Source organism: Rhizopus microsporus (assembly GCF_002708625.1).
Source record: "Rhizopus microsporus ATCC 52813 unplaced genomic scaffold scaffold_22, whole genome shotgun sequence".
In the NCBI taxonomy this organism is placed as follows: domain Eukaryota; kingdom Fungi; phylum Mucoromycota; class Mucoromycetes; order Mucorales; family Rhizopodaceae; genus Rhizopus; species Rhizopus microsporus.
In genome coordinates, this window is record NW_019671937.1 from 112,972 (window position 1) to 136,170 (window position 23,199).

A 23,199-nucleotide genomic window follows, 5' to 3' on the forward strand; every position below is an offset into this window, starting at 1 on the left:
TTAATCCCTTTTCTCTTTCTTTTTTTTATAGAGAAAAACGGGCATGAACAGTAGACGATGTCTTTAAAAAATAGAAAAAGTGTTTATAGTAAAAAACACAGCACAAGCGACAATGAAACAACGTTATTAAAAGAAGATGACCCAGAAATTATGAAAAGAAACAACACTCGACTCAGTCGACGCTATACCCAACGAAAGCCTCTTCCGTCAGTGACTGAATTTATGACAGAATTTGAACAGGAAAGACGACCTTCACCTCCGCCGACACCATTGCCACAAGAGGAAGAAGAGATCACGTTTGAGGACGAGGTCTTTTCTGATACAGCTCGTCTCACTGTGAACGCATCGAATATGTCAGGGTTCAGGCATCCACTAGACGCCTCTCCTGAGCTGCCTGCGATATATAAGCCGGCAAGTGTGGACCCAGAGATAGATCGAAAAAAGGTCAATAGGCTCATACAGTACGATCGACACAAGTTTTTTCGAGATCTTGTCAAGGCGGTGAGAGGAGTGGCCGAGCGAGTGGTCAATTTGCATCAGTATGCGATGGATCATAAGGCTGCCATAGATGAGAACAAGGAACTCCAGGAGAGAAGACAAGAGCAGTGGCAGAAATATAGTGAAGAAGACCAAGAGTCTGATGCATCCTCTGTTGTAGATGAAAATATACCAATGAAACGAACAGCGACGATACCAAATCCTGATCAGGTCAAAGATGACAGCACGTCTGATGTGGAATCATTTAGTTATTTATCTGGTAATAGCTTAAAGTTATTCTCTCCACAGAACTCATTTCGTGTATTCTTGCATCATATTTTATGTTGGAAGTAAGTTTCAAGTGATTTAAGCATATATTTGTTATTAATATATTGCTAAAAGATGGATGGAGACCTTGATCATGTTTCTCATCGTCTTTCACGCCGTCACTCTCTTCATCGTCGGTTGGGGAAGTGATCCATTCCCAAATCCACCAAGCACATGGGGCCAAGTCTGGTACCAATATGTACTCCTTGTGATATTTATCCTATACACGTAACCAAACATGATATACATCTGAATTTATGACTAACTTCTTATAAAGAATCATAGCTATCTGCCGCATCATCATCCTCGGCCTCTTCTTCAACCCACCTTCACCACAGTCACCCAGGGCCTACCTACGACACAGCTGGAACCGTATCGACTTTATCGCCATCCTATCTTATTGGGTAGACTTTATTCTCTTGATGACACACCAAGAGATCAACGAAGACCAAGGCAGACGTATCCTCGTATTCAAGATGTTATCAGCATTAGTTTTATTACGGTTACTAAATATAACAGATGGAAGTAAAGTTATTTTGAATAGTCTCAAGAGAGCTGCTCCTCTCTTAGTGAATGTCTTATTCTTTGTGTTCTTCTTTTTTGTCATCTTTGCGTAAGTTGTCCTTTATGTGTGTATGTGTGTGTGCATACGTCTCTAAGCTTTTTCATCTAGCATCATTGGCGTACAATCCTTTAGTGGCTCCTTTCAAAGACACTGCGTTTGGCACGGTAAGAATCTATGACTATTTCTTTTATGTTTCTCACACTTTTTAGATCCAAACAATGCCTCACATACAGAGGAGTTACAACAATACTGTGGCGGATACATCAACGAGACAGGGTACAAAGTTCCCTATAAACTCAAATCTGGACAAACTGCATTATGGTCTAAAGGCTTTATTTGTGAACAAGGCCTGATCTGTGAAGAAACAGAAAATCCGTATGGAGGAACGATCAGTTTTGACAGCATCTTTTCGTCCATGCTGATCGTCATGATCATCACTGGTGTTCAATCCTGGACGGACCGAATGTACGACATGATGGATGCCGAATATGTTGTTGCTGCACTTTATTTTATTGTGATTGTGATCGTCATGAACTTTTGGTTGATAAATTTGTTTATTGCCGTGATTACAGAAATGTTTGCCAAAGTACGAGAGGATTCGCAGCACTCTGCATTTACCAACGCGACGTAAGTGGTTAGCCTTGAAAGAAGAGTTTTATTAATGCTCTATTAGAGCCAAGCCTGTCTTGGCAGACATGAATGAAGAAGGTGGATGGGAGTTTGCAGAGAATGAAGAACAAGAGCAACGACAAAAGGTATCTTCACTCACTTGGCTCGTCACATTCATGAGGCCGTTCTGGATCTTTCTGGTCGTTGTAGACTTGGTATGTATGGCGACCAAGCACAATGATATGAGCACGGCTCAGTTAGACGGTCTTGATCTGGCAGAGACGATATTTTCATTGGCGTTCTTGATAGAGATAGTCTTGCGTCTGCTTGCTCAGCGACGCGACCTCAAGGCGTTCTTCAAGGACAAGATGAACACGACTGATTTGTTGATTGCTGTTGTGACATGTATCATCCAGTTGCCGTGGATCAAACAGCACCGGCTGATCTATATCTGGTTCACTGGATTTCAAGTGCTTCGTATCTATCGTGTCATAGTCGCAATCCCACGACTAAGGAATTTGATGGCAAGTCATTGATATAAAGGAAAAGATGGAGGTGCAGCTAACATTTATACATTTATATTTATATAGTCAAGGGTGATAGGAAGTGTGTACGGTTTGATTAACTTGACATTCTTTATTGTGCTATCAACCTTACTTTGCGCTATTATCGTAAGCTTGTGTATAATTTAAAAAAAAAGAAAAGAAAAGCTAATATAAAATCAAAGGCATATCAATTGTTTGAAGGCGTCATTAACGAAACTGGAGAAGAAATGAGATTTTTCTCCATTTACAATTCATTTGCTGCACTTTATCAGGTAAGTTTTTATTTTTTTCATAGAGACCAAAGTGATTGAGCATGGTGTGAATAGTTATTCTCTGGTGAAGATTGGACAACAGTATTATATAATGTCCTTCAAGCCGGATCAACCAATCGAAACAGCGCAATCTATGCTCTATTTCTTGTCTTTTGGTTTTGCTTTTCCAACTGTAAGTTTCTTTCTTCCTTATTGACAAAGGCTAACATTTTAAAAGTTGTCTTGGTCAACATGTTTATTGCTGTCTTGATGGAAAATTTCGAAATTGCCGAAGAGGACAAGTTAAAGAACCAAGTCCTCTTTTTCATGAAAAAAACCGAATCAGAACTCAACAGAAAAACAGTCGTCAGTCGATGGAACATTTATCGATACTTCAAACCTCAACCCAAAGGACTAGACCTGACCAATATCCCAAACCACCTTGTCCTCTCTGTCCAAAAGAACGTTGTTCGAGAATTCATGAACGAGACGACACAAGAGGTTGCAGAGGAACGACAGGTGGAGACCACGCGGCATGGTATGATGAGCAAGGCGATGAATTTCATTAGCCGACTTTTCCCTTCACCCGACCTAGCTCACGAGCAAAGACCTGTGCTTCAGACACATGCGCGTCAGAGCATGCACTTTGACCAGGTCGGTACGTTTTACGATCTCAAGGGACACGGTTCTACCGATGAACCACGAGCGCTGAGGTACCTGATCGATCCGACCTTACGAGACACCGTCGCCAACAGGTACCAACAAGAGACGACGGATTTGGACATTGAAGAGCGCAAGGCGTTAAAACGCGACTTTATCGCAGCTCATCCGAGCTACGACCGTGCGCTGTTTATCTTTTCAAGCAACAACCCGATTCGACGATTCTGTCAGCGCATCGTCCCGCCCAGCCGAGGCGAGCGTACATTTGGCGTGCCCGCGTCACGATGGATCAGTCTATCATTTTCTGCCTTCATCACGGCCTGTGTGATCGCCAACGTAGTATTGACGATTCGAAATTCACCCGTGTATCAGTACCAGTACCGGAACGATCCTGAAAAGATCATGCGGTTTGTGTATACCGACTGGGCCTTTACGGTCGTCTTTTCGATCGAGTTTGTCATCAAGATAATCGCTGACGGGTTTGTGATGACGCCCAATGCGTACTTATTGAACGGATGGAACATGCTTGATCTCTTTGTCCTCGTGACCTTGTACATGTCCAACTTTGATAAATTTGCCGGTGCCACAGGGATCGAGCGTGGGTTTCGAGCGTTCAAGGCGCTTCGTGTGCTTCGTCTCATCAACTTGCTGGGTCCTGCCAAGGACACGTTCACAGCCATTCTCTTCACCGGTCTGCCACGGCTCCTGGAATCGGCTGCCCTCGGTCTCTGTCTGATCGTGCCGTTTGCGCTGTACGGCAAAAACGTGTTTATGGGTTTATTCTATCAATGCAACGATGACTCAAGTACGGGCAAGAGCGATTGTCTGTTTGAAAATATGTTGGGCACGCAAGAGCCCATGCCGGAGGACACGTCGATCTATCTGCCTAGACGATGGGCTAACCCGTACGACTATAACTTTGATTCCTTTTGGCGGTCACTGCTGATCCTCTTTGAGATTGCAAGTGGTGAAGGATGGGTCGACGTGATGGAGACAAGTATGGGCATCACTGGTAAAGATCTCAGCCCGGAACAAGACGCGAGTCAGCTCTGGGGTATCTTCTTTATGGTCTACAATCTCGCAGGCTCCGTTTTTGTCATCTCTCTTTTCTTGGGCGTCGTCATGGAGAACTTTACCAGACGTAATGGGTCGGCTTATCTCACTTCGGATCAACGACGATGGCTCGACTTGAAAAAGTTCTTGAACCAGGTCAGGCCAGCCAAACGACCCAAGTCTCCTCCAACGGATAAGCTGCGGAAATGGTGTTTTGATTTGACAGTTGAGAAGCAAGGGTTCTTTTATAAACTCATGACGGTCGTTGTTACTTTGAACATTGTCTTTTTGTGTGCAGATAACGTTAGTTCATCTGATCCTGGTAGTGGCGATGTTACGAGCTGGGATAATGCGAAAGGTAATCTCGAGTAAAAAAAAAAAAAGAAAGCAATATGTAAACTTTTTTTTCTAGTGGACGTTTATTTGACATTCATCGTCATTTACTGGCTCGAAATCATCATCAAGGTCCTTGGTCTTGGCTGGTCTTCGTTTCGCAAAAATCTCTGGAACCTGTATGATGTGGTCATGGTCTTTGGAGGATCGGTTACGACCTTTATTCATTATGGAAGCCCTGGGTTACAGTGGAACGTTGAGTTACAGAAACTGTTTGTTACTGCTCTATGTTTCAAGTTGGTACAAAGAAGCGATAGTTTAAATCAACTGTTTACAACCATGGCGTAAGTTGTTCTTTATAATGAAAAAAAAAAGGCTCACATCCCTTCGTAATAGAGCGTCTACCTATCAGATTTTAAATGTGATGGCTGTTTGGTTTATCGTCATGACGACCTATGCGATTATGTTTATGCAAATATTTGGGTTAACCAAGTATGGACCGAGTGCATCCAACGAACATGTGAACTTTAGAACGTTCTCAAGCACAATGATATCGTTGATTCGATACTCAACAGGGTAACGTTTATATATCGCTCAAAGACGAGGGGAAATATATTTATGCGGTTATATAGTGAAGGTTGGAATAATGTGATGCACGACTTTACTGTAGAATACCCAAACTGTGTTGTTTCTGATAACTACCTGGACTCTGATTGTGGATCACTTCGATGGGCCTACTTTTTGTTCTTATCATTCAATATCATCTCCATGTACATCTTCACTTCCATTTTTGTTGCTGTCGTTGCAGACAATTTCTCGTATGTCTATCAGACACGAGCCAATTTCTCGTTGGTCAACCGAGACGAAATTCGCAAGTACAAAATGACGTGGGCTTCTGTAGATACAGATCGAACAGGATATGTCAAGCCAAGCGAATACATGACCTTTTGGCGCGTAAGTTTAATACGGCTACCTCATTTTGATACTTATACTCAATAGAGACTCGAGGGTATATTCACCATACGCATATTTGAACCGGAGTACTCGTACAAGAATTTGGTAGCTCAGTTTAAAAAGAAAGTCAAGACAGACAAATATGATCATGATTTGGACCTCAAGGGCCTTTCTGAGAAGCTAAACGAGTTAAACCCTCAAGAGCTACACAAGAGAAGACATGACTTGGAGAGAATATATTGGGTAAACGAGTGACAATAACAAACAATGCCAATATAGTAAACTTGGTTAAATTAGGAAACTGCGTTGATTGAATCTGGGTCTAAAGGCGTGTCATTTAATCAAATGTTATTAATGTTGTCACAAAGAAAGTTGATTGTGCCTGAACATTCGCTTGTGTAAAGTGTTACAAAATGTAAAATAAGCTTTTACACATGTTTAACTCTTTAATAGACTAGAGGACTTGCTGGAGTATCAAAAGAAAGAAGAAGCGATTCATACGCTTATTTCTATCGATCGCGTCAGAGGTTTAATGGAGACGATCGCTCTCAGAAAGAAGTTTTTGAAGCATTTGGAAAAGCAAAAGAAAGGTAAAAAAAAAAAGTCATTAAAAAACGGAAAGTGGGCTGAAAATAAAATTCATGTAGTGCCTGCGATCATGGTTGACAATGAGGTCGTACAGCAATCATCAACTAGTTACACTCCTTTGTCCCCTCATCATTTAAAGTAAAATGGGAAAAACTAGAGATGATATATACTTATCTTTATTTTGTATATAGTACAAACTCAATATACGACTTGACGAGTGAAGATGAAAGCGGGGATGAAGACCACGTGAAATCTATGTTGGCTGTATCAAGCGAAGAGAGTGCAGTCGTTGAAGATAACCCATCTCATACCATTTGGCAAGGTAAAGAATGCTTGTATGTTTATGTCTTTGTTTAACATATTTTTTTTTTTTTTTTGCTAGACATGCTACACGATGAAGCATGGAAGCCATAATTTATGCACTATATTCCATTGGACGGTGGCTTAAAATAAAGTAGTCACATAGTTGACGTTGTTTTCTCGTCTTCTCCTTTTTTTGTTCAATCCATTTGCTTTTATTGTTTTTATTGTAAAATGGGTTCAAAAGCTGATCATAAAAAGAATAAAAAGACTGTTGAAAAGTCCAAAAAAATCGTAAAGAGTGAAGATGCATTTGAACAAGCTGTCTTAGCATTAGGAGGAACAAAGGGCGATATTAAGTACTTGAAAGATATCGATGACGACAATGAAGAAGAAGATCTGCAGACAACAGCGACAAAAGAAGAGGTAATTTGAGAGCTGATGTATAATACTTTGTGCTAATAGTATCTTGTTGCTCACTTGTAGGAAGCGTTAAAAAATGAATTAAAGTCATTTATGACAAATATTGGGTTATCAGCCAGTACATATGAGCAGGATATTGACACAGACGAGGAGCAATCAGAAGATAAGGAGGACGAAGAAGAGGATGTGAGCAGTGAAGAAGAAGAAGACGAAGATGAAGACGAAGATGAAGAGGAGGAGGAGGAAAAAGAAGAAGAACCTATGAAAATTCATACTCCTAAATCATCAAGTGGTTTGGTAAACACAATATATACATATCACCTTGATCATGGATTAACCGCTTTTACGTTAGCTTATTGAACCTACTCCCTTCTGGTATAACGTTTCACTCCCAGCCATCTCAATTGAAAATGTTCAGCGTTTATCGACCTTGCAGACGCAAGAAAAATTGAACTACGCCAAACAGCTTTTAAAAGACGAAAATGCCAAAGCCGAGACACATCCCATGCTGACCTCATCCAACCGCAGCTTCATGTCTAACATTATTCAATCAGGTACCTTGAACGACAAAGTGTCTGCATTAACCTTGATGTTTCGAGAATCACCTCTTCACGGTATCAAGACATTGGACACACTCATATCCATGAGTCGCAAAAAGGGTAGAAACGAAGCGGTCATGGCCATCACGAGTTTAAAGGACTTGTTTATTGGATCTGTCTTACCTGACCGTAAATTGATTTACTTTGCAGACCGACCTTTAGCAGCCAAGGAAGTATCAGATACGCACTTGCTTGTTTGGGCATTTGAAGATCATTTGAAAAAGACATTTTTGGAATACCTTCGTATCATTGAAGAACTTTCCCGTGACACCCTCATGTACGTTCGTAACAATATGGTGACATGTATCCATGATTTGTTAGCCAACAAGCCTGAGCAAGAGCAAAACTTGTTGAAGCTTTTGGTCAACAAACTAGGTGATTCAGATAATAAAGTAGCAGCCAAGACATCACAGTTGATTATTGAATTACTTGTACAACATCCTGGCATGAAGATGATTGTGATCAGAGAATTAGAACAGTTGCTCTTCTTGCCTTCAACGAACGAGAAGGCACAGTATTATGCCATGATCACGATGAATCAGACAATTTTGACAGCCAAGGAAAGAGATGTGGCAAACAAATTGACCGAAATCTACTTTATCTTTTTCAAGAAACTATTAAAGATACAAGAAAAGGAAGATAACAGTAAGAAGGATGATGAAGAAGAAGTGAAAGTCGAAGAAGAAAGCGATAGAAAGAAGAGTAAAAAGCAGATGAAAAAAGAAAAGCAGCAAGAACAGAAAAAGTTGGAACTAGATGACCATAAGACCAAGATGATTGCAGCCGTCTTGACTGGTGTTAACAGAGCATTTCACTTTGCTGATATATCCGACAAGATTGTTGAGGACCATCTGGAAACCTTGTTCAAAATAACACATGCCAGCACATTCAATGCAGCCATTCAAGCACTCTCACTCATCTTTACCATTTCGACAAGCAAACCCAACATAGCCGACCGATTCTATCGTGTGCTGTATGAATCATTATTAGATCCACGTATCCATCAATCATCAAAACAGAGCATGTATCTGAATTTACTATTTAAAGCAATTCGTGCTGATAATGACATGAGACGTGTTATGGCTTTCGTGAAACGTCTTGTTCAAATTGCAGCCCGTCATCAACCCGCATTTGTTTGTGGTATTTTTTTCCTAATCAGTCAGGTACGGATCTACTTATATTATTTATATTTATCTAACTTTAATGTCGTAGTTGATGGAATCTAAACCTGGTTTGAAAACCTTGTTGATGCCACCTGAAGACGATGAAGAAGAGCACTTTGAAGATGTTGAAGAAGATGACGCACCAAAAAAGGAAGACAATAAACCCAACAAGGTTGAATATGATGGTAGAAAAAGAGATCCTAGATTTAGTAATGCCGAAAAGAGTTGTTTATGGGAACTGGTAAGGCGGGCAACCCCCCTTTTAGAACGAACTTTGCTAATGACCCACATTTAGCTTCCATTCAAATCACACTATCACCCTTCTGTTGTAAAATATGTAGAATCTTTATTCGCAGGCGAATTGATTACCAACCAGCCTGATCTACACCAATTCACGCTGATGCACTTTTTGGATAGATTTGTCTATAAAAATCCCAAGAAGGAGTCAGTACCCAAGGGACAGTCTATTATGCAACCATTATCTGGCAGCAGACGAGATGGTGGTGTCTTGTTTACAAAATCTGCCATTAATGAAATACCCGTAAATTCAGAACAGTTTATTCGGAAGAAAGAAGAAGAAGTAGCTGCCGACGAAGTCTTCTTCCACAAATATTTTGCTCAAAAGGCTGCTGCACAACCAGCCAAGGCAAAGAAGGAGAAATCTGGAGAAGATTCTGAAGAAGAAGAAGACGAAGTATGGCGTGCGATGATGGCTTCTATACCAGGTGGATTAGATGATGAAGATGACAATGATGAGGATGCAGCTTTATACGATGACGATGAAGAAGACGACGAGGAAATGAAGGCATTATTGGCTGAGAATGAAGAAGAAGACGAGGACGAGGGTGATGAAGACGAGGAGGGCATTGAGTTTGGATCGGATGAAGAAGATATCGAACTATTAAATGCCTCCGACATGGAAGAAGAACTTCAGGCTAAACGTGAGCTTAGCGATGAAGAAGAAGAAGAGCAACCCAAAAAGAAGAAGTCAAAGAAGGAACGTCTTCCTACATTTGCTACTTATGAAGATTATGCTAAACTGATTGAACAAGAATAAAAACAAAATCATCTGAGTTCATACAATTGAAACCATGTCATCTTGTACTCTCTCTTCTTTTTTTTTGTCTTTTTATTTTAAACCCTTCCTTCTCTTTCATCCCTTCACAAGACCGACTAAACTAACGGCATGAGTAAATATCTCCCACCTTTTTTTCCTCTTCCTTTGAGCTTTTTTGACATCACTTTTATTATATTATTCCATCAGATTCCATACTCATTAAAATAGTGAAAGGGTGCAACGTAGTACCAAACCTTGTGGACATGCAACCATAAAAAAGGGACTTCGGAGATCTATTCCTTTTAAAATGCCGTTACAGGGTGGTACCAAGGATCGGGGTTTCTGCTGATATTGATGTATTATAAAAGGGTTCCCTACTTTTCATCTTGTTTTCTTTCCCTCTCTCTCTTTCCCTTTCTCTGCTTGCTTATATTAAAGGATGCCTGTACCTCTCGAATACAACACCTCTCTTAGACGTATGAGCACGCTCACGATCCCTAAACAGGACATCAACTTTGAGTAAGTGTATTGTTTATGTTCTTGTGTGTGAGTATCTAACGTTTGTGTAGTACCTACGACTTTCAACGCTGCACACCACAAAATGATATTAAGGATGCTTTCGAATCAAAGGACCTTGAAGCCTCCTATTGTCGTGACTTTGTCTGCTGCGGTCTCGTCCTAAATGATCTCCATGATTTGCTACAACACTATGAAGAATGTCATGTTCATCTTGAAGAAGAAGATAACTTTGACAGTGAAAGTGATTGTTGGTCTCCTATTGAAGAAAAGACAGAGTACATTGACATGCTCAAGAAGAAGGCAGTAACTTACCTGTCAGACGAAAATGAGGACGACACAAGGAAATCATGTGGAAAGAAGAGATCGTATAGTCAGATGACATGTGCCAACAGTGCACTCGAAATCCTTACACAATCTGCTGCCAAAAAGTTAGCATTGGCTGGTGGTAACAGTGTTGAATCCTTGATGACAGATGAAGAATTTCTTGCACAAGCAGGTGCTATTTTGGCATGCGCTAATGCTAGTAAGTATATATATACATAATGAAAAGTGTTATTAATTGATGAATGTGATGATATAGATTTGAATGCGGATAAACCTTACAAGTGTCCAGTCAGTGGCTGTGATAAAGCATACAAAAATCCAAACGGTCTCAAATATCATAACCAACATGGCCATTGTAATCTGATCAATGATGACAGTGAAAGCCTTGCTTCTAAGCCATACCAATGTACAATTGGCGATTGTGGTAAACGTTATAAAAATCTCAACGGTTTAAAGTATCACATCGAACACTCACACATGGCTGCTCTCAATCAAACTCTGGCCTCCTTTGGCAATTCCTTATTTTCTTTACCATCATCGTCCACCTCACCTTCATCATCATCATCATCATCACCATCATCTGCTTCTTCCTCTACATCCTCTTCACCTATGTTAGGCGCTGCACCCATCACATTCAGTCTCGATAACCCAAGTATTTTCCCTTTGATCTAAAAGGACTTTATGTGTAATTCGCATCCCTTTCCCTTGTAAAGCATATTCCATTTACTTTATCTGACCCTTCTCTATTTGTTATTTATTCTTATATATTATATATACACAGTCATTCCACTCCCAGTTTGTGGATTTGATCAAAAAAGTTCGCTACCCAAAATTTAATGAAAACTGAAAATAAAATAGAACCGAAATAGGATTCTACGTGCAGCCTTTTTTTTGTTCTTTACATTAGAGCTTTTTCAAATCAAGGATGAATGATCTACACTGCTTAATTGACCATCTTGAGATGTGTTTGAAACAGCACTTTTGTGAAGCGCTGTAGATGATTCAGACAAAGATAATGGCTGCTCCAGTGTCAAAAAAGGCAACTGGTAGAGCTACCAAGTATGAGGACTACAAAGCGATGTCAGTAAGTAGTGACTACCGCCTTCAAAATTTAGGAAATCATACGGTAAATATAAAAAGCACGCACTCCTCATGCACTTCTCAATGAATAGGCAACGCTATCATATTTACTCTACAAATACTTTATGAGATTACTTTAGGAATGAGAAATACAAAAAGACTGACTACAAAACACGCTCATTTAACGTATCATGTCCATTTCACATTAGCCAAATAATCCTATTTACATATAAAGTGATGTTGTTTTTAACAATGAAATTATTTTATTTCGTCATAAAGAGATTATGTAGAGACTGTCCGGCATACGTCTATACTTCTTGTTTATTATTATTGCAATTATATCACAAACCTGCGTCTTTTCTGATACTGCAAACACATTATTACGAAACATTGTCAATTGTCATTGCCGTTCTTTTGCATTGTGTAAGCTCTTGAAAGAAAGAGGGAGAATTGACAGCAACTATGCTTGACTCAAATGAAGAGATAGCTGTCATCTTTATTGAAGCAATTGACCTACATTTGTAAACATATCTCCCTTTTTTGTCCTTCTGGTAGTTTATCAATAATATATTTTACTTATTTCATCCATATATTCTAATCTGAATGTGTTGTAAAATCCTCTCAATAAAGAGATTGAACGTGTCACGACAGTAAACATGACAGTTTACTTGTTGAGCAATTTTTTTAGATGTTATCGTCGGCCTTAAGTGGTAATAGCGGCGCTTCAGGCAAGTGTAGATCAATTTAGCTTAAAGTTTGAGATCCAAACCATGTTGACTAATACATCGAAATGAGACAGGCAACTATGTTCATCATGCCTACAGATTGGAAGTGGAATGACCGTATATGCCCTTTTGTTCTTAAAAAGTATTATTACTGACAAAAGCCTTTTTCATACACTCTTCGCGCTGTGATTAACAAACATTTAATGACTTTGCTTGTGTTCTTTTACTTCTGTATGCGTGTCTGCAGTTGCCTCCTAGTGATAATGATTTGTCGTTCCATGAATTAAAAGTCAAAAATTCAAGCAGCGAATTTTACCACGCATCGTGACACCAAAAATGGGGCTCATTCTTGGCACCAGCATTAGCAGATCCATATAATACTGATGTTGCTAACCAAATCAGTAAAAAGTATCCAGCAAGAACACGCGCGTCATGAACACTAGCCTTAATGCGCCAATCTTAAAATAAAACTTTGTGCTTGGCCTTGTTTTTATTGTGGATAGTCAAGCGTCAAGGAACGTTTTTTTCTCTTGTATATTTCGTGTCGAATCCTGAGGGCAAGTCGGTCTGTATTTCATTATAGTTCTATAAATAAATACTTCAACAAGTCTGTATCCTTGGTAGAGTTAAAGATACACTAAGGGAAGGTAATAAAGCGCTTGCTGTACAATTTACCCTTCCTTTTTTTTTTTTCAGAACTTCTCTTGGATGACTAGTGCCAAACAGAGCGAGATAAGCCCACTTCTTTTCCTAATATGAGTGTAGGTATTGCTGTATTAGCATTAGCTGGAACGCCTTTTGAATTCCTGGTAGCCAATTCTTTGAAAGATGAAGAGTCGCACTACTATTCTCGTATTTCTATAAAAGAAAGTTATGAATGAATACAAGGAATAAAAGGAAAAATAGAAGTTTACCAGTGTGATATATATCATATTTTCCCTATAAATATCTTATGGGATAACTTTAATCTCTATTTTAAGGATAAATAACACAAAGGATAACTATAAAACGTAACATACCCACTTATTGTTGGCTATATAAAAAGACACTGTTTGTAATCATGAACCTTCTTTCTTTTAGTCCAAAATAAAGACAAATACATACTTAGAGAAAAGAGTCGTTTTTTTTTAGTTTAGATTGTGATCATCATACTTTAAGTGACCATCGTTAACGATAGATTCCAGTTGCCTTTGCTGGGATGCATGTAGATATCTCTTGGAACATAGTTGGTCCTGGGATCCATCCAGAACAAAGTTATCCATCAACAATTGCAAATATTGGCCGTACCTTACCTTGCAATGCCTAACGTCCAGTTCTTGACCTTCCTTCGCTCTACTTGGGGGTAATCAGTGAAAGATGAGAATCCTTTAACGCAACCTGGACCTCAAGAGGCGATCAGTTCCCGGGCTGCTTATCTGATTCTGGGCAATTATTGAATAGCAGAATAGATGAATGTTCAGAAGACACTTAGCTTTGACGTCGACTTCACAGGGATGCCTTTTGTCCAAGGAGTCTTGAGAGTCAAGAAGCCAAGTAGTAGAAATACGAAGAAAGAAAGATGCGGTAGTCTGAGAGGAAGAAAGTAGTTCTTTCAAGACATCATTCACCTTAATGAATTTTGGTCTTTTCACTTCCATGCTAACAATACCAAGCGGGGATACTGTTCCAAGTATGGTCATAGTCTTCGCTTTAGCCACTTCAGCTCTATTATTTTTCTTGGACCAAGCAAAGTTTTTCTTCATATTAATATGAAAAGCAGCTTCATCGATAAATATGCAATTCGTGAGATAGTTCATGCCGGCCTCCAATCATCCTTTTATCCATTCGTATCCTCTTTCGATATTCTCAGGTGAGTTCCTTTCTACTGAATGGAAATGCGTGCCTTCTTCAAACTAATTCTGCGCTTCTCTTTCATAAAGTTATATAGGAGAAGTTTAAGTAAGTAAACTTTGTTGTTAAGGTTTCCATTACTTGATCTAGTGTCAATGCTGGTCTCTCGTCGATGTAATCCATTAAAAACATTCGATGTTCCCTCGCCAAAGACTGCTGACCTCCCCAACATTGTTATTACCTGCTCTTCTCTGGATTACGCCGTGTAGTTAGCTCTGGTCTTTATCATACCAACCTTGAGCCGACTGCGTGAGGCATGCCTAATTTTTTTTTTTTTTTTTTTGCAGTTTGGGCTACTTTCATGTCCTTCTCGTATAAAAGTTAAAAAAAATACTCTTTATCGTATTATAGCAAAAGAGATTTTGGTAATGTAGATGATAAATACCCTCAGGTTTGATTTTATTTTCACTTCGATATCTCCCCCATCTTTTTTTTTTTTTTTTTTCACTCTATCTAGTGGATGATCAACAATTTCAACATGACAACGGTATTAAAAGAGTATAGAAAATGGTGTGCAAATGCGCAAACATTTGTCCGACATCCGTATTCTGTAAGTCATCGTTTTGTTTCATTTGCTTGTTAGCATTAGCTTCATAATGTATCAATTGGTTCTCAATAGTCCTTCGTCTTATGTTTTTCTTACGGCTTTCTTAGGGGACACCACACTCCCGACTCTTCAGAATATCAAAGATAGTAACAACCACTATTATTGATATTCTGAAGAGTCGGGAGTGTGGTGTCCCCTAAGAGACCTGATTTCTTTAAGGCTTGATATCCATACCTATTCATTTGTAAGATATTTAAATACAAAGGGGATAACGATCAAGTCAATGCCGTTTGGCACGTTGCGCGTTCTACAATGGATAAAGCAATCTTTGTAAAAAAAAAAAAAAAAAAAAAATGTTAAATATCCACATAATCTATAGACATAGGCTTAAGAGTAATCTAAATAATTCATGAGACAATCTTGTAATAAGAAACCTATATGCAAGTAATGGGCTCACTAAACCAAATACTGTGATTTTTAACAGGCTGCATTGTTAGGCTATGAGCGGGGCCTGTTGCGTGTACTTAGACCATGTGCCTCAAACGGTGATAATAGGCATCCAGCATTGACAACAAATCCATATATTATTCATATCAATCTTTAATCTTCCAAAAAATGCGGCTCATTCGTGATATTCACGTGCTTAATACGACCATAGGCAGCAGCAGGACGGAAAAAAGTTGGCCAACCTTCCAGCAAGGTCTTGTGTATACATTACAAGACTTTTTTTTTTACCTCCTGTTTAAAAAGCTCAAATCCTCGCTTTCAGATCACTACACAAACTTTGTCACAGCACAGCAGAGTCAGTCTCCATGGTATTTGACTGATTTGACGTAGTCGAGATATAATGGATACAGCACCTGAAAAGGGAGGAAGGGGTGCACATAAAAATCAGAGGAAGCACAATACATAAAGATAAAGTTGCAGATAGGGTTTAAATAAAATAATCAAAATTAACCACCAATGTCTGCATTAATCAAGGAGCAACTTTTTCAAAAGAGGTTTATTTATCTATGAGAGCGAGAGACAGTTGGCTCATTTAATGAAAAATCCAGTGACTAAGTAGATACTTGCTTCTCAATTTGAGATTTTTAGGACATACAACACTACGGAATCTTATGAATTATTTACCCGTAACCTCCATTATCAGCTAAGCTGTAAAAGGAACCTTGTGGCGATTTCGTTGAAGGGAGGGTTTTTGATGTACATGCCAGGTTATCGAACAATATACTTGTCTTTTTTTCCCTCTTTGTACGGCTCATCTTGCAAAAGATGTTCTATCATCTCATATGGCTCTGATTATTAATACATTAGGTAAAATTATGGCAAACAATAGACGGGGTTAAGTACGCGTAAAGACAAAAAAGGGGACAAAGGGAAAAATTAATTCGGGGGTAATTTTTACCGATGAGCGATTATTTAAGGCCGATCTTGTCAAGAAATTATGAGACAAAAAAAAAACTTTTCTTTTCTCATCATGTCTTACTCCAAAGCTTGCTGTTCTATCCCTCCTGTTGTCTCTGATTATAGCCCAGTAGGAGCTATGGAAAACCTGGGCGATCTTCCTTTATACACAGTGGGTCCCAAGGTAAAACAATACGGGATACAATGCATGCAGGATATAAACAAAACACTTAAACTAGGATGCTAAAAAAGCTGTTTTGGTCATATATGATATCTTTGCTCTTAAGTAAGTATTATATGCGCGTATGTGTCTGTGTTATTGACACTCATGTCTATTTTAGAAACAACACAAAGCAATTTTGTGATATCTTGGCTAAACAGTGTGGATGGAGAGTTGTCATGCCAGACTTTTTCCGTGGAGAAGACGCTGCCCGCTTTTTCGATAACGGTTTCGATCGTGAAGGTCTTGTAGCTTGGATTGGTCAAAAAGGCACAATAGAGACCGTAAGTTTTCTATTTTTTTCTGCAATGGTTACTAACCCATATTTGAACTAGATTGAACCTGATATTCAACGCGTACAAGACTATCTTAAAGAGCAAGGTGCTGATGCTGCTACTTTAGTAGGTTTCTGTTGGGGTGCCAAGGTAAGAAATGCTATGAAAAAGAGAGTGATGACTAAGACGTTGGACTAGATCGCTATTCAAATCACCGCCAAGCTGCCTTTCTTTGTCGGAGTCTCAATGCTCCATCCTTCATTTGTTGATCCTAAAGATGCAGAAACAGCTAATGCACCTATCTTGGCTATTCCTTCCAAAGATGAACCAGACATGGTAAGTTTTTGATTTTTTGTTTATTAATATCAGTTGCTAAATGTCTTATGTGCAGACCGAATATATGAGCATTCTCTACAAGAAGCCATTTGGAAATTTGTGTGAACACCACCGCTTTGATGATATGTCCCATGGTTTCTGTGGTGCTCGTGCCGATTATAATGATGAAAATAACAAGAAGAGAGCTACTGAAGCTATTCAATTGACTGTCAATTTCTTTAGCAAATGCTTCAAGTCTAAGGATGCTTCTTTGTAAATTGTAAATAAAGTTCATTATTATTTAAAAGCCCAGTTACATACATATGCATAAAAAAAAGAGAGAGAGAAGGGATGACGGTATCATTGTATTGCTTATACATAGTACATGCATCTCTGTTTTGTCGATTTGCTCCTTTTTGTTTTTGAAAAATTCATTTGGACTTATCAGAAATAAAGAAAACAAGAAACAGAGAGAGAGAGAGAGAGAAAGAAACAGAGACAAAGAAAAGCTAATTGTGTAGTGTTTATTCAAGGCTAGGCCTTCCATGAATCCTTACGCGACATAGGTCCGTATGCTCTCTGTTACCCCAATTCGATAACACTTGAACAAGCACCACGGTGAGATGCTTAGTTGATTCAAACTCAAACGTTTGAACGGATTGATGCTTATGAATATCATACTTAATGAAACCAAGCGTCTGCGCATGATTGGACTGATTGATATCCTTAGCTCCAAGGATCTGGATGTCTCTGGGAGCACTGCTCATATCGATCACTGTCTCTGGCAAGGGGTATTCAACAGTGATACCATCAATCATGATAGGCTGGGGAAGAAGAATGGCCAGTGTTCCGGAAGTACCTTGCATGGACCAGCATTCACCATGATGAACTGTAGGTTGAAGTGCTATTTCTGGCCCTGATCCTGATATTTTTTTGAGACCAGCGAAGCGCCGGGCAGCACGGACCCACGTTGGAAGCGGTCGGAAAGTCTTTGAAGTCATGAAGGGGATAACAAGCGCACCTTTCGACAGCAAGGCATAGTCAATCTTATCGTCAGCAGGAGGATGCAGCTTTTCGTACTTTTTGGTCAAATCATCAGTGGCAGTCTTAATATGACGAAGGCTATGCTTTTGTTGTTCAAGTTCAAGTTCATGCTCATCAATTTTGATTCCTTGTTCTTCAAGTTTAATTCCATGCTGGACAAGCAATTGGTTCATGAGATCAAATTTGTCATCGTACTGGATAAATTTGTTATTGATGATGTTTAGCTGACGTCCATGATCGTTGATCTTGAAGGTTTCCGATTTCTTCAACAGTTCAGCTATTTCAGTTGCATGCGAGTCACCAAAGATAGATGGAAGTATTCCAGTGGGCAGATGGGGGTAAATATTGTAAAGCAATGATACAAATAATGCAGTCGTAATGATAGATGTGATTCGATGGCGTAATTGGTTGGAAGGAGCCCATCGATTGAACAAGACTGACCAAATGAAAAGAGCGGGCGTCACCAGGAAGGTTGAAACAAGCATCGTGAAGAAGGTGATCGTTCGGATGATGGGTTCCTTGATAACCCAGTAGATCATGAAGAATTGAAAGATAATTGCTTCAAACCACTTGCTGAGACAATAACGAGTGAGTTCCATGCATGTCTTGATGTCTGTATCTGCTTGTGGAGAGGATGGTCTGATGGCTGTTGTATGGTTCCTTGATAGCATTTGCTCTCGCTTGTCTGTCACGAGTCTCATGGCTGCTTCTACTTCAGGGTGATCTGCCAAGAATTGCAACTCTTCAACGTAATCCAGGTCTTCAAACCCTTCGTCAACGTTTGTCTCTTCGTCGGTGTTGATCGTCTCGTTAGGCTGGGAGTTGAATGCGGAAGGTCGCCTGGATATGCCTAAAATAGGATAAATTAGAAACTTGTATAAACACATAAGAGCGCCTTTGTTTACTTACTTCTCAAGTCCATATCATTCCTTACCGCCTCGTGGTTGATGTTATTGATGTCCAGGATGTCCTCTCCTGGACTGTTGGCATCGGCAGCAGCCTCACTTCTTGCTGGTGACTGAGGAAAGGACTGCTGCCTTGAAAGAGGTGATTGTCTGTATGTGTTGCTTCCTCTTGGTCGAACCATTATTAATAAATATATATATATATAAAGAGAGAAAGAGAAATAAAGAAAAAGAGAAAGAAATGTTAAAGAAGAGGATGAAGGATAATGAATAAAAACTTTGATTATTTCAGATTCCGGTGCTATTATTATACAGTGAAGGAATTTATTTCTGCTTAAAGTGTCCAATCAAATGATGCTTGTAAACAAAGGTGGATTTCATTAGCAATGAGGAAATACCGCCATTTTTTGTATAAGCAACAAGTAATGTTCAAAGAGAGGGGGAGAAAACGCCACATTCATTACAACTTTACACGGTAACACACAACGCGATATTGATTGGTTAAATTTTTGACTTTTTTTTGGGCAAATAACGCGCGCGCGCAAGATTGAAATATGAGATCATTGGGGGGAATCCTTCTCTTTTTTTTTTTTTTTTTACTTCATTATGCACAGATCAACAGAACAACATATAAAGAGGACGAATGAAAACGATATTAAAGCTGAACAAAATGCACTAGTCTCTGCAAAAGCTAGAAGAGAATTTGGTGTATCTGATAAAAATATAAATACTCCCAAATTGACTCGTTCAGATTCATTTGGCTTGAAACCTAAAGCAAGCAATTCAATTGAAAAAAGTAAAAAGTACAATAAATAAAGAAAATCAAAACTAAAGCGTGAATGTAGATAAGGAAGAACAAAGCAAATCAGTGAAAAGAGAATTTGGTCTATCGGATAAAAATGTCAACGCACCCATATTGACTCGCTCAGATTCATTTGGTTTGAGAGCCAAGGATAGCAATTTAAAAGGAAAAGTCAAGACAACTGAAGACAAACAATCGTCAGCCCTTCCAACCAAGAGAAACAAAGGTATAGTTTATGCATTCTTTATTACTTTTTTTTTTTTTTTGTTAAACTTGTTTCCTACATATATAGATCCTGATGAAGAACTGACAACAATCATGGCAGAGGCACGTACTCAACGTCGTCGTGAAAAAGGTAGTCATTATAATCTGACCGAAGGAGAGACAGGATTAAATATGAATGATAGATATTGGAGATGACGACTGGGCACCTGAAGGACTTGACCTTGACTTTAGTCCATTTGGAGAAACGCCTTTGATGGAGCCTATTGAAAAGAATGTGTCAGCATCTAGTATGCAAAGCTTAATGAAAAAAGTACTTCAAAACACAGAAGAGGAAGAAGAAGAAAGCGTGTTGAATTCTGATCTACAGTCTCCAAAGCTTGTCGATTTCCCTGACACTGTCGAATATGGACCACCCAAAGAACAAGAGTTATTTGATCCCCCTACTGCTCAAATTGATCTATCTCACTTTAGTGAGTTTGTTGCTGATTCAGATCCGCATTATTATCCCAGTTTACCTAAAGAAGATGTCTATGCTGAATTGAAAGCAGCCATTGCTGAGGTCCCAGATTTATTTGACCAGTTGGCTACTGATGATGCACCTGGTAATGTGTAAATATATACAACTTTATAAAGCTTGCTAATTTATTCCACTGTAGGGTTGTTCGAGGACGTGTTTGACGAGTTTGATTTAGGTTTTGCTCAAGAGGAAGACGATGAATTAACAGAAGAGATGCGAAACCCATTCCATGATTATCAATTTGATATTGAACACTTTATTAAGCACAATCCAGGAGCCGTACATAATCCAGACATCGTCATTCCAGGAAGCGTATAATTCATTTTACAATTGTACACAAACACAAACACACATTATATATATATATATATATTTCTATGCATCTGCATTGTATACATCATGTCGATAAAAACCATGCGCTTAAAATAAAAAAAAATCATAAAGGAGTATCTGTATTTATGAGAGACTAGACCTTTGAAATATGAATATACACACAATCCACCACCAAGACAAAAAAGGAGTATGTGTGCGGGGGGATCTATATTTATTAATAATACCAATACACAAATACATACAAGTTTATTTAGGAACCAACACGCATCGAGCTTACTCTCTTTACTCTAGCATCATCCTGTTGAGTCTGTTCTTTTTGAGTGGATGAAAAATCAAGACAGTGTTTAGGGAATACGCCCTTTGCATTATTACGACTCAGGTTGACGCCTTGGCACCAGCCATCGTCATACTCTACCAGGACCTCAACCTGGTCTCCAATCTGAATATCAATCTCATCACTTAATGTTGGCGAATAAGTAGCCACGACGGTATATACGCCCAATGACTGCTGTGGTTCTTTTTGTGCTAAAGGAGGAGGAGGAGGAGCCAAGGGCTGTAGCTGAGCTTGATATTGCTGAGAGGAGACGAGGGTAGGTGATGGGTCATTGAAACTTTGATGTGTGGGCGAAGTCATTTGTTGCATGGCAGGTGGATTATCATTACTGTATCCGACCGTGAATGGATCCGAACTGTTATTATTACGAGTCATTATCGTCTTTTTTCGTCGGTTACGGAATACTAAAAGGGCAGCAACACCAGCGATGACGGCAACAACGGCGACGACAATGCCTCCGATGGCACCACCGGATAGACCGCTATTGGATCCAGTCTCGGGAGCAGCCGTAGGTGTAGCAAGTGTGGTGGGTTGAGTGGATGTAGGAGATGGTGCTGATACAACCATGGGTGTGTGTGCTGGAAGAGCAGTGGATGAACTAGCAATGGATGAAGCTGTGACAGATGACGATGGTATGAGGGATGCACTCGATAGTGTTGCTGTTGTGCTTGTTGGTTTCTTTGTCGTCGTCCTTTTTTTTGATGTTGTAGATTTTTTAGTTTGTGTATTATTAGCAAAATGAATCGTCTTTTCCTCGGTTTCTTTTTTCGTTGGTTCTGCTCTCTTATTCACCTTCCAGAGGTGAGGTTTAGCTTCGACGGTTATAAATAATAAACTGAATAATGTAGTCCAGCGCATGATCAATTATATAAAATACACAAAACGAGCGAATATATAAAATGAGAGAGAGAGAGAGTAAAAGGATCCTTTTGTTTAGAAAAGAAAAAGAAAACTATTGAAAAAGGAGAATACAGGATATAAATTTACTATGAATACACTGTTACACGATCATTTAATTCGTGCTACAACTTTGTATTTTTGTTAGATCAATACCAAAAGGGCATCTTTTATATAAATTAAAGAGATGGGCAATTTTTATTATCTTTACTCCTTTCTCATCTATTTTTCATCTCTCACTCTTTTTTTTTTGAATAAGAACGTGTAATTCTTCATGCAAAAAGCCATGTTTGACCCTTTTTTTTTTGCATGTTCAATATACCACGTATTGACACTGCAGGTTCAATTTTGTACACAATGACAATGATCGCCAGTAGCATTGCGCTAAAAATAAATCATGGTAACGGGAACTTGTACAGTAACAGACAGTCAATAGGCTCGTTTATTTGAATATGGCAAACAAAGACAAAGAGGGAAGAAAGAAAGATACTTCAGTTTATATTATTGATCTTCTTTGGTAAGTGTGAGTATTTCTTCATATAATACTATTCTTTTTTTTTCATATATATTTTTCGCTCTTCATACGCAATATCTCTTTTCAATTGCTGTATTTTTTTTTTTCCAATGAACAATAGTCTGTTATTCTGATGTTTGCAAGCCGTTTCATCCATTAAATTATCCATGTCGTCAAAGTTCTAAGCAATTCAAAAGATTGATCGTTACGTTAAATTATAAGTTTTATTATTACATCCGATAAACGTTAGGGAAACACAACATGCACCAGAAATACACTGGAAGTTAGCCTAATTTTACGAGCGCTACCTCTACCCATTATCTATGATATCACCTAACATAGCTTTTCAAGCATGGCGCCGCGCGAGTGCGGATAATTTTGGTGTACATTTTGGCCAGGACTGCTTTTCATCAGCATACAGCTTT

At 39.0% G+C, this 23,199-nt stretch overlaps 7 protein-coding genes across 7 annotated transcripts; 5 read left to right on the forward strand and 2 right to left on the reverse strand.

Moving 5' to 3' along the window:
• Positions 1-7: 7 nt before the first annotated feature.
• Positions 8-6,820, forward strand: RHIMIDRAFT_71476 (uncharacterized protein). Its single transcript, XM_023615599.1, has 19 exons — positions 8-827; positions 880-1,032; positions 1,082-1,417; positions 1,478-1,533; positions 1,579-1,996; positions 2,043-2,502; positions 2,569-2,649; positions 2,706-2,795; positions 2,850-2,967; positions 3,013-4,845; positions 4,900-5,164; positions 5,217-5,396; positions 5,453-5,774; positions 5,820-6,017; positions 6,072-6,172; positions 6,228-6,364; positions 6,422-6,500; positions 6,554-6,684; positions 6,745-6,820. The coding sequence occupies exons 1-19, from the start codon at positions 58-60 to the stop codon at positions 6,774-6,776; spliced, it is 5,760 nt and encodes a 1,919-aa protein (XP_023462348.1). The 5' UTR covers positions 8-57; the 3' UTR covers positions 6,777-6,820.
• A 73-nt stretch (positions 6,821-6,893) lies between these two features.
• Positions 6,894-9,904, forward strand: RHIMIDRAFT_301526 (CBF-domain-containing protein; the record flags this gene model as incomplete). Its single annotated transcript, XM_023614369.1, has 5 exons — positions 6,894-7,088; positions 7,149-7,382; positions 7,438-8,847; positions 8,897-9,088; positions 9,143-9,904. 5 exons carry the CDS (start codon positions 6,897-6,899, stop codon positions 9,902-9,904), a joined length of 2,790 nt encoding a protein of 929 aa, XP_023462349.1.
• Positions 9,905-10,343: 439 nt separating this feature from the next.
• Positions 10,344-11,632, forward strand: RHIMIDRAFT_294963 (uncharacterized protein; the record flags this gene model as incomplete). The annotated part of the gene is made up of 3 exons (XM_023614139.1): positions 10,344-10,423; positions 10,474-10,946; positions 11,004-11,632. 3 exons carry the CDS (start codon positions 10,344-10,346, stop codon positions 11,417-11,419), a joined length of 969 nt encoding a protein of 322 aa, XP_023462350.1. The 3' UTR covers positions 11,420-11,632.
• Positions 11,633-16,466: 4,834 nt separating this feature from the next.
• RHIMIDRAFT_241403 (alpha/beta-hydrolase) lies at positions 16,467-17,480 on the forward strand (the record flags this gene model as incomplete). Its single annotated transcript, XM_023609579.1, has 6 exons — positions 16,467-16,577; positions 16,633-16,679; positions 16,735-16,897; positions 16,949-17,038; positions 17,087-17,224; positions 17,280-17,480. 6 exons carry the CDS (start codon positions 16,467-16,469, stop codon positions 17,478-17,480), a joined length of 750 nt encoding a protein of 249 aa, XP_023462351.1.
• Positions 17,481-17,727: 247 nt separating this feature from the next.
• Positions 17,728-18,420, reverse strand: RHIMIDRAFT_207627 (uncharacterized protein; the record flags this gene model as incomplete). The annotated part of the gene is made up of 1 exon (XM_023606999.1): positions 17,728-18,420. The coding sequence occupies one exon, from the start codon at positions 18,418-18,420 to the stop codon at positions 17,728-17,730; it is 693 nt and encodes a 230-aa protein (XP_023462352.1).
• A 1,338-nt stretch (positions 18,421-19,758) lies between these two features.
• On the forward strand, positions 19,759-21,014 carry RHIMIDRAFT_247575 (uncharacterized protein; the record flags this gene model as incomplete). Its single annotated transcript, XM_023610421.1, has 5 exons — positions 19,759-19,948; positions 19,998-20,180; positions 20,247-20,309; positions 20,362-20,781; positions 20,836-21,014. 5 exons carry the CDS (start codon positions 19,759-19,761, stop codon positions 21,012-21,014), a joined length of 1,035 nt encoding a protein of 344 aa, XP_023462353.1.
• Positions 21,015-21,036: 22 nt separating this feature from the next.
• On the reverse strand, positions 21,037-22,295 carry RHIMIDRAFT_71612 (uncharacterized protein). Its single transcript, XM_023615601.1, has one exon. The coding sequence runs from the start codon at positions 22,219-22,221 to the stop codon at positions 21,280-21,282; it is 942 nt and encodes a 313-aa protein (XP_023462354.1). The 5' UTR covers positions 22,222-22,295; the 3' UTR covers positions 21,037-21,279.
• Between the last annotated feature and the right edge of the window lie 904 nt (positions 22,296-23,199).

Bases quoted from the DNA above. Each gene is read 5' to 3' on its own strand.
- RHIMIDRAFT_71476 (XM_023615599.1), top strand. From the start codon at position 58: ATGTCTTTAAAAAATAGAAAAAGTGTTTATAGTAAAAAACACAGCACA. The intron at 828-879 runs GTAAGTTTCAAG...TATTGCTAAAAG, and splicing joins CATCATATTTTATGTTGGAA to ATGGATGGAGACCTTGATCA. The intron at 6,365-6,421 runs GTAAAAAAAAAA...AAATTCATGTAG, and splicing joins TTTGGAAAAGCAAAAGAAAG to TGCCTGCGATCATGGTTGAC.
- RHIMIDRAFT_71612 (XM_023615601.1), bottom strand. From the start codon at position 22,221: ATGCGCTGGACTACATTATTCAGTTTATTATTTATAACCGTCGAAGCT.